The sequence below is a fragment of the Trachymyrmex cornetzi genome, unplaced genomic scaffold (genome assembly GCF_001594075.2).
Source record: "Trachymyrmex cornetzi isolate Tcor2-1 unplaced genomic scaffold, Tcor1.1 scaffold83, whole genome shotgun sequence".
NCBI classification, from domain to species: Eukaryota; Metazoa; Arthropoda; class Insecta; order Hymenoptera; family Formicidae; genus Trachymyrmex; species Trachymyrmex cornetzi.
In genome coordinates this window covers 4,796,485-4,807,553 of record NW_017300169.1, presented here as the reverse complement: position 1 = coordinate 4,807,553, position 11,069 = coordinate 4,796,485, and the positions used below count along the sequence as shown (strand labels likewise).

The following is an 11,069-nucleotide window of genomic DNA, read 5'->3' as shown; positions in this document are numbered from 1 at the left end:
ATGCAAATATAGAAATATCTCGCGAAACGTCGGGGGTCGCTAAGTGAGTAAAGTTGAGACGGAGAACTTTACTTATGTCAGATTGATTTTTTTGTATCATTTTCTAATACATTAATCAATATTAAATTATATAATATATTAATAATTTAATGATAATTTAATATATAAAATATGTATATAATATATATATATTATAATAATATAATATATTATATAAAATATGTATTATATAGAGTATATATTTAATATATAAAATATACTGTTTTATAAATTAATATAAAACAGTTTTATATAAAAATATATATTGTTTTAATGCTAAAATAAGAAAGAATAACGTAATAACAGAGACTAAAGCCAGGAGATAAGAATAACTAATATAGCAGAAGACCATGATACGAACATAATAGATGTTCGCGAAAAGAATTTACGGAGTTTTTCTAAAATAAATTCGTTCATAACAGTGGCACGTTGCTTAGTAAAAAACTAAATCGGATTATATTTTAATTAAAATAAGATTATTTCGGCATGAAAATGCTGAAATGCACAAAACCGTCAATAATTATTAGATCTTGCAGAACGCTGCGATTCGGAAAAAATAATAAAAAAAGGATAATCCCTTTAAAATCACCGAAAAATTCGAATCTGATTTGAAGTGTCACAAAAGTATAATTTTTAATACTTCGATTAGCAATGCAAATTTTGCAAAAAAAAAAAGAGAAAAGGCATTTATAATATTTCCATACAAAATTTTCTTTCTTCGTTATTTCTTAAAATTCGTAATCTCTTAAAAAATTCATAGTTTTACAAGGAATAATTTTTTAAGTATACTAGTTCGAAATTTTTATCTACAGCCAAAAATTATTTGAAGGGCAAAAGAAAGTAAAAAATAAAATATAACCAAAATATTAATAGAAATCTGTATTGTAATAATTCGAAAGAAATCTCCATCCCATTGAAATAAATAATATGCAAAATTTGCAGAATCTTTTAAAAAATTATATGTCGGTTGATTTGGTATAGATGGGAAGAGCGCTTTGAACATATTGCAAGAAAATTTCACCGAGATTTAAAGGGTCGTGGTGTAGAGCATCTCCTTCCTAATGCCCTCCAGCTGGCCCTTTAAACTTTAAAGGCTCTCGAGAGACCGAGAGTCCCGACCTGTGCCGGGAAGAGCAAACGTTCTTTGTCGCAGTATGCAATACGTAACCGGCACTACCTTCGACTCGTTACAAGTCCTCGCCTGGAAATTTTGGGACAAATATTATCTTACGTCCTTTAGGGGAAAAGGAATCGAGGCTCGGGGAGAGCAGACTTTTGCAAAATTAAGAGTAATATGTGCCCGACGACGAATGAACGTGGCAAATAGGAAGACTCGATGTAGGAGCAACCACTCGGTTTGATTAAAATTTTCAGAACTCTTCCCTTGCTAATTACGAGTCCCCGAGATACTTCACATTCTCTCTCGTTCTCGTTCGTTAAATACGAAAAGAACGCAACAAGAGAAAGGAGCGTGCGCTGATTATTCGTACAACGTGGATTCCCTAAAAGCGCCGACCAAAAGATGGGAAAAGAATTTAATTAAATCATTAAATGTTTTGATTGTTAGACACAAGTGTCGCTAATTGTAATATTGCGTATTATTATCTGCGTCAATTTTGTAATCTATATACATTTAAAAATAAAAATTAATACTGAATTAACAAAAATCTAAACATTTAATATATTAATATTATACATATATTAATATATTAATATTATACATATATTATACACTGAAAGAAAAGATTAGCTGGGAATATGGCATAGCATTTTTAATTGATTGTAGCAGCCAATTTTTAATTGCGTTAACAATCCTATAGCCTATCGAAATCCTATACTGACACTGCGGATAGGTTAACGCAACAAAAAATTTACTGCTGCAACCAATTAAAAATGCTATGCCATATTTTACCATCTACTTTGCTGCAGCAGCCAATCTTTTCTTTCAGTGTACATATTATATGAATATTATATTTTAATACACAATAAACAATTACACAATTACGAAAAATAAGAAACTTGAAATCCGTAAAAATATCTGTCAATCTTTCTAATTTAATTAATAGATAGATACGATTTACCAAAATGTATTGTAATAAAAATAAATAATAAATTAATCTGTTTGATTGCTTGGTCTCTTAATTCCTATTTTCTTTCTTACCACGTTTTATTTTATGATCATAAAATATTTTATTTTATGATTATAAGCATAGATTCATTCCTGATATAGACGCATTCCTGTCCAGCGTTTCAATTTACAAACCAGTAGATCGAAAGAAGCCTGCAGCGCGATGCGATGAATCGGCTCTCGCGATCGCGCAGTTTCCCAACTCACGAACACGAAAGCCGCTCCTGCGGGAGTACTCGGGAACGGAAACGGTTTCCGTTGCCTTTCCCTCCTGCCCGCGGACGCTTTTATCCCTTGCGATTCGATTTCTGTCTCGCCCTTCGCGCCTGCGAAATCCAATTTGCCCGTCGTAAGCTGACCCACGCGCGCGCACCATCGCAACGAATCCAGAGTGGATTTTCACAGTTTTCTAAATTCAATAACCCCCCCCGCCGATTCTATCCCCGGCGTCGGAAACCGCTCTGCCCTCGCCTCATCTTCTCCACGTCCCATCCCGAACGCGAACTAATCTCCGTCTCTCTCCAGCGCGCGCTCGATGATCGAATTTTCAGGAAAAACTCCAAAATTGCCACGAACAAATCGGAAGCTGCGCGCGTGCCCTTAAACTCGTTAACCCAATGCAAAAGCGCCACTTGTAGATATTTCGAAAAGCTGATCTTCTTGGTAAAAGTCTATATTATATCATATATAATATTAAATATTAATAAATAATGTTAAATATTAAATTTAATATTAAATATTAATAGCTAATACAATTGGAATGATTTTTATTTCTTGCATTATAGTAATACGTACAACATAACGGGGAGAAAATACATAACGAAAATAGAAGAAAAAAATAACAAAAAAAGAAGCAATAATATCACACTGAGAAAAATTTTTTGTTGAAAATGACAGAAGATTCTGATCATACAGAATTCTGGTTATCCCAATTAGAATTATAAAAATGCAACCAGAATTTTAATTATTAAATGTATGTTCTTTTTCCAATGTGACTTTTTATAAAATTCTGACAGCAATTTATGATGTCAATCTTAATCTATGATTGAAGATATTAAAAGAACATCTCGCAATGTCACCAATAAAATCATCATATCAGCTCCAACGGTATTAAAGGTTATTAAATTCCTTTTTCCTACTGTGGCTATAAAGACTTCGTGCATTTTGATACCAACTCGTAGATAGCTCAATTCGCGGCAGGATGCACGACTTAACGGAAACGCAAGCCGCCACGCTTATCGAGCAAGGTTATCGCGGTGGTATCGCCACCAGCCCTGACCTGTTCTACGTGCCAAGAAGCATCGCGGCCAGCCAGCCTGCGAGGAGACGCTCGTGCGCGTAATAGAGTTCTCGGTAGCTAAGTCTAACGGATTCGCAAATAAATAAACGCGAGAGAATATACGGGGCCGGAACCGCGATAATAGAGAAAACTGTATGCCGGTGCATTCCCTTGTTCAATGAATAGAAGATACGGTCGACTGTACGTGATAGCACACGTCTAAAATAAAAACGAGATGTACAAAAGGAGACTGATATGGTATTGCGCTACCCTGAAATTCCATGTAGTAAAATCCCTCGAACTAATCTCGTCTCCCGTCTACGACGAAAATTTCCACGTCGCTCCGCTGTAAAATCCGTCGAGTTAATACCTCTATTTTCCTAACGCAACGCTTTTGTGCCTTTATTTTCTTAATGCAACACGCTAATCTTCTTCTAGGAAAGCTGCACGAACATTACGTATGCGCAAACGTATGTTTTTATTCGGCCATTTGCAATTTGCATGCACGACTCTTCCGCGTCCGTTGCAGAAAAGATCTCGCAGTATTCTGCAGTGTCGAGTTAACCCGTGAGATTCTATCGGCAGCGATCCTCCCGGGTGTTCCGTTAAGCGACCTCGGCTCCTGACGCACAAAGGAGATGATTTTTGATTCTCGCACATGCGAAATTTCATTATCTTCCCAGGGGAATCGGAGGCCCGGGGCCTAAGCCTGTTGTTGGCTTTTACGTACATGTCACATGCGCAGTTGTTCTTTCGGGTCCCGTGTCTCTAACGCCTTTATCGGGCGACAATATCCTGACATCGAGATCGCGTTACTGGTTCTTTATTAGCATATCAAAGCCGTTCCTCGCGGTAATGGGCACGCCTCTCGGGGTAGACGTAAGCGTTAATCCTTTAACTCGATAGGACGAGTCAACTCGCCGTTGAAGGATTTGACGTCGAGTTGGTCAAGGTAATTCTGACGTTGCTACGAATTCTTATATCCAAATAGTTTTTCAGCATGTTATAACTGCGTCATTTATCTCATGGAAAGAACGATCATGCACTAAAAATTTTAGTAGATACAGATTTGAAAATAATTTTTTTAGACTATCAAAATAATTATATAGGCAATGCTTCAAAAAGCTTAGACGTTCCAGCAACCAATGAACATCCTAATTCGTACATAACTAGTTAAGCCCAACAAAATGATTTTGAGATTCATATCTAGCTAAATTTTTATGTACTTCAGCAAAATTGTGTTCTTAATAATTTCATAATACATATTAAATAGATATCACTCCTTTGATATAATTTCGTGACTATTATCGGTTATAAAAATATCCGCGTTTCAGTATCTGAATTGCGTGAATACGCAAACGAACGCGTAATGTTCAAGCGTGTATTTCAAGCTCTATTACATGAATCAAGATGCTACATCTCTTTTAAGTATCAGAATTGATCACAGTTCCGTAGGTTGATTAAAAAAAAGATCTCATATCTTTCGCGACCGGACGCGAGCCGTGTCGAGGGCAAACTACCAAAGAGGGTGTGTATTCGAGACACGAGACCGTCGGTTCATTCACCAAAAATTGGCACTCGTCCAATCAGCTGACAGGCCTCTCGTTTCCTCGTATAAAGTGAGGACGTGCGCGCGCCCGCAAAGTCGTCTATTTTTGGGACTCGGTGGTTTTCTATCTCTACATTACGAAATCCCTCCGCGACCATCTGCTTTCGTACAGCGTTTCTCAGAGACGTTAACGGAATAATCGTTAAAATAATTTTTTCGACAAACGGAAATGTTTGGTTTTTTGCTAGAAAGCGAAGTAATACATTTAAATGCTCGTGACATTTAAATGTTTCAGATATTCTAGGCGTATACATAGACGTAATAAAAATAGACTGCGCCTTCCTATGAAATTGTCACTCTCTTCAAAAGAAGTGAAGTAACTTAAATCATATCGCTCTTTCTTTCTCTCTAAAATATTTCATAATCCAAATTGCAGAGAGATGCTGATAGAATTGAAAAAGGTACTGATATAATTCAATTCTTTCTAACAGAGCATAGACTACTAATTATAAGATCAGGAAATGTGCAGTCTAAACTTATTATGTCTGTAGGCAAATACAATGAAAAAATTTTCAACGCTTCCTTGTGCAAAAAATTCGTCTAAATGCGAATATGTTCTGCTATAATGTATGCTGTGAAAATTATTCAATGTTATCTTAATGAACAGCGTTATATAAGAGTAACTCGTGTAAAATTTAGATACTTTTTTTAATAAGCAGAGACTAGAGTTTCAAAGGATCTTAATTTATGCATTGAAATGCCTAGCTTAGCCCCGTCAGACTTCCTGTTTTAACAACGTTACACGACGTATTAAATATTAACACACGAGGAGGCGCGCAATGATACGTTAGTGACCGACGTGGTACAACAGATGCATCACGATGCATTTTATATGGAAAAGTGTCGGGCAAGTAGGTAAAAACGAAGTTATGCTTGATTGCAGTCTATAGACCATTTTCTGCCACATAAGAGGATGATATTAATAAATCTCCGTTAAAAAAAGAAGCACGATTGGTAAATTCGCCACGTCACTCACAAAGGTTAATCGATACTCGGGTTTTATAAATGTAGGGGAAAAAAGTTTCGACGCGAACTACCATTTAACCTCCCTCCATGGGAGTTGGCGCTGCGCTACAACGAAGGGCAGGATGGACGGGAATAGCAAGTTCATCGTAAAGTCCGATCGACAATTTCCGAGTCGTCACTGTGCGCTCTCTCAACTCTCTCTCTCTCTCTCTCTTTCTCTCTCCTCTCTCCGTCTCTCTTTCTCTCTTGCGACTGCATCAAAATTATCGCGGTATATCGACCGCCAGACGTTAGCAACACCGGCCAAAATTATCCGAAATAAAATATCGTACCATCGCGCGAGTTGTTGTGCGAGGGATCATTGAACTCGTCGGCCGCAAAACCAGATCGCTCGAACGATAATTCTTATCCGCGAGACATAAGACACAAGTTTACCGCGTGGCAACCGCCCGGTATTAAATCCCGTCTATTGAGAGCGGCGACAGATAGGTAAATAGGAGTTTCTCCATAGAGGAGGAGAAGGAGGAGAGGATGAGGGGATGGATAAGGGTGGCCAGATTTAAGGGGGTGGATCGCGAAGAGGGTGTCGAAGATACGCTGGGCATGCGCATCGCCGCCCAGCAACCGGCAAATCAAATATTAACACCGGCTTTATACTGTTGCCGCCGATGGCACCGTTGGTACTCACAGTGGAATGTATTAAGGTACATTCACGTCTCGCGAAAGCTGCCTTGTTTCGAGCTGACACATAAGAAGACATGTCGTAAACATTTACAACTTTAATTCTCGGGTTGTCAAGGAATTAAGAAAATTATATCAGATCAATTTCATCATCTTGATCATAAATGATTTTACTGTAACATATTAAAACGTGAAGGTAATTGAATATAAATCAGGATAAGAAATTATAACTCTTCAGATGGTTCAAAGTGATAAAGAAGTGTAATTAAGCGATCCGAAGTGTGATTTCGACACTTTTCATAATAATAAATTGATTGAATTCGAATAGAGTATTTTTAACTAAAGTTAAATACTTTAGGGTTCTAATCATGTAACTTTTTCCCCTAGAACAGAAAGTACACAAGTTCTCTATTAATTTTAATAGTAAAAGTTTTCCCTTTTTATGTTTTCGTTTTAAGAAAAAGTTGCATTATCTTGATTACTCGCAAAAAAGTTCAAAAAAGTAACATTAGACTAAAAAAATTTACTAAATCTTAATACATATTTCTTTAAATATGCACTAAGTAAATTTTACTTACAATAAATAAATATGTACTAAATAAACTTTACTTATAATAAATATTTACTCAATAAAAAAACGATAGTTAAATCAAATTAATGGTTTTTGTATCAAATAAAAATATATTTACGTTTAGTAAATATTTACTTGGAATTATTTAAACAAATATTTATTAAAATTTAGTATTTTTTTCAGTGTATCGTCGAGCATACAATCAATGAAAAAAATATTATGACCTATTCATACTTTGTTCACATAAAAATTTCTTCTATTTATCAGGGAGAAAATCGAAAAAGCGATCTCCGATCATCGATCTCCATCGACGACAACCTGGTGGTGATTCGTTGAGTCTTCCAAAAGTTTCGTGCCGACGAAAATCCGGCGGAAGACAATAGTCGTGCACGCTCACCGGAATAAGATGAAGCGCGTCGACGAAAACAGACTGACAGACTGTTGAGAAAACTTTTGAACTAATGGCGGTTCTCTCGTTCTTCTCCGGGTAGTTAAAGTCCGTCGAGCACGCTCACACATATCACTCTTTATCCATCGACTTCGGTTTTCGCATCGATAGTAAAACGTTTTTTTTTTTTTACTAATTGGACCCCGATTCGATGATTAATCTATAGCTTTTTATTAAAACTCTTCTGTCGATAATAACTCCTAATTCCAACGTTAAATATTTTCTTTCCGTTGTTATAAGCGATTTTACTGAAAAAAGATGCGATAACGATTTATAGCCATCTTATAAGTATTCCTTAAATACTTTTAGATACGACATAATCGTTAATGGACTATCAAAAATCCAAATGGCTTCGGAAATATCATAGAGTAACTCCGGTATATACGCCGCACTGGGATTTACGCCGCGGAAGTTAAAAAAAATAGAAGAAGTGGAGGTAATTTTCTCGCAACTACTATTACATGCCTTTATGTTATATTAGTATTGAGTTATAATTTCAGCTTCTTACTGTTAATATTAATGAAATTATTGTGAGTTGAATCGATTTGTCACTGTGTGTGTAACAAGTAGCATCATCATAAATTATAATCTACATAAAATGATTACTGTAAGGTGTGTAAAAGACTTAGTGGTTATTTCGTGATACATACGTGTAGAGGAATAGTAAAGCATGTTGTATAGCAAAATACAAGTGCTTTGCTTTCGTATTCTTTGTTTAGTTTGTTGAAACCCTTGCATTTTTGCCATATATCCCACTCATTATCTATATATAGCAAAAATGCAAGTTTTCAAAAAGTTTATTTTTTAATACACGAAAACTAAATATTTCGGATTTCTAATATTTTTTTCATAGTAGTAGACAGTACAAAGTTTTTACTGATATAGTTCGTTTATTTTAAACATAGTAAATAATATTTAATAAATTAAGTTTTTGATAGATGCGGCGTATATACCAGAGTTACCCTATCAGGACACGCAAGATTCATTTTCGTTTAGTATTTACGATAGTGGCGAATTTTGTGAAATTGGAAATAGTATACGGAAATTCGGCGGCAATCGATTCGATGGTTATATCGGTTGAAGCATTTCGCTTTTACGTGTCTCCAACGCCAGCCCATCAAGTCGTAAATTTTTAAATGACGACCGGTTTTGGAAATACATATCTCTATTCGGACGTTTCTTTCACCTCGAGACGAGCAAAATGCACGTCGTATCGGGAAACACTAATTTCGTTTTCATCATTCAAACCGTATGCTTTTACGATCGTCATCGACGAAGGATATATCGTTAAATGACCCACACAGTATATACGTAGTGTATCTTAACGATACAATTTTGATGCAGCAATCGAATGCTATTGTACTGTTGAAAAATGAGAAGAGAAAAAAATTATAAAAAATATAATTTCGCTTACTCACCAGAGGCCGTTTTGGTAGCGTCGCGATCGCCTGAAACAGAAAGAGAATTCGTCTCTAACAAACGTCGTTTCATCAATTTACGGAGTAAAAAGCTTATACGGGGGCGAAAAGTTAAAACTATTTTGTACGTAATAAAAAGAGATTAGCTTAAAAAATAAAATTCTCCCCAAGCGCAACGCAAAATTCCAATGAGAAGGATAGACTCCAGGTTGAAGTGCGGCGCGGCACGGCACGCTGCGCCGAGCTAAAATCCACCGCACATATTATGTGAAAGTACAGTAATTTAACAGCGTACGGAGAATTCCTGGAAACAATTTGCGAGGCAAAGCCAGTAGCCGCTCATAAAATACAGCGAGAAAATACCACGAATTAGCGGGGGGAATTTACAACAAAGCGCAGAAATTATTGGAAAGCGTCGTATCCCCTCCGGTCTTTCTCGCTCCTTTCGTCTTGTACTTTCTCTGGCTCGCCGTATGTATATGCGCTCTCCCGTATACACGACGGACATGCACTACATAGTCGTATGGCACTACCAAAGTCGCGAACGCGCTCGATTAGTTGCGTTATTCGAGCACTTTAAATAAATTTGCATGCAAAATTCTCATTCCGAGATATTCGCAGATACTTTATTTTTTAATTAATTTACATTAATTAAAGATATTACTTTCTATACAGATACCTATACAGATTTAGTTATCATTCGTTAGTGCATCTAATCTGCGTACCGAGGTTCAAACCAATCTTGTATACTTAAAAATCATTTCTTTTTCTATAAATAGTAATAAGGCTCTACGATCGTAAATAAATTCAAGTAAAGAACGGGCAAAGAGCCAAAGTATAAAAAATTAACAACAAATATATATATTAAAATAATAGAACATACATACAAATTTAGCCAACAAAATTAACAAACGTTTCGAACCCGATCGGGTCATTTTCAATGATAACATAAATTAATATAATATACAGAATAAAGTTTTTGAAATATCGCCACTTGAAGAAATTTGGGTAGTATCATTGTAGGTCTGATTCCTCGGAAATAAGTGTGTATAGAAGAAACCGCGAATACTAAATTCAGTCACAATAAATTACTTGATAAAAATTAAAAATCATAATAGACAAATAACAATTAATATATGTAAAATTATTTAAAACTGTAATTATAAAGGCATGTAACACTCAAGAGAGTGCTACAAAAATTTAATTGAAATTATCTAATAATTAGTAGAAAAATTAAAAATATATTACTCACAAGATTAAAAAACACAAATTCCACAGTCATCAATATATCTTCGTTGAAATAGTCAAAAGTTAAAAATTCAAACATTACAGCTTTGGACACAAGATGAAAGTCCAGTATTGTATACTGAGGTACGCAATACCATAAAAAAATTTTGTATAAAAATCTTTATAGTAATAAATAAAACAGTTATTTTAGACCAATTTGATAAGATGTTGAGATGTATTCAAGTTCAGTAATATAAAACAAAACCGATTCTATAATTCGTAAAAAATACATGATAAACATATTAGATATAATAAATGACTGTATATGTAATAAATTGTCCGATTATTCAGACCGTAACATTACCTGTGAGTAATTACAGACTGTAGATTCACAATTTTAAGTAACATCTTCAATTACATTAGACTTTTAAGTAACATCTTCAATTACATTAGACTTTTATTAAATTTATATTTCTTTACTTGAATTTCTTTTTCTATTTCAAAAAATCCCAAGTCCAACTTGATTTGATAAAATGGAGTAACGTAATTTTTTTGTAATCTGTCGCTGTAAACAAATCCCAAGTTGCTAAAAATATAGGTACACACCTCATGCCGTTAAAGATCATGTATTTCTGAGGGTAGAAAAAAACAGAAATCCCTCACGTGACCGTAAAGGCGTTAAAAAGTCGAGGACAGCACTTAA

General features: G+C 35.2%; 1 protein-coding gene across 2 annotated transcripts in view; it reads right to left on the bottom strand.

The window, feature by feature from the left end:
• Positions 1–11,069, bottom strand: part of LOC108768841 (growth factor receptor-bound protein 14) — a 349,214-nt gene that overhangs the window by 128,310 nt on the left and 209,835 nt on the right. For both annotated transcript variants that reach the window (XM_018519476.1, XM_018519477.1), the window contains one exon: positions 9,140–9,169. In XM_018519476.1, the coding sequence (XP_018374978.1) occupies positions 9,140–9,169 (30 nt within the window). The remainder of the gene's footprint in view (positions 1–9,139; positions 9,170–11,069) is intronic.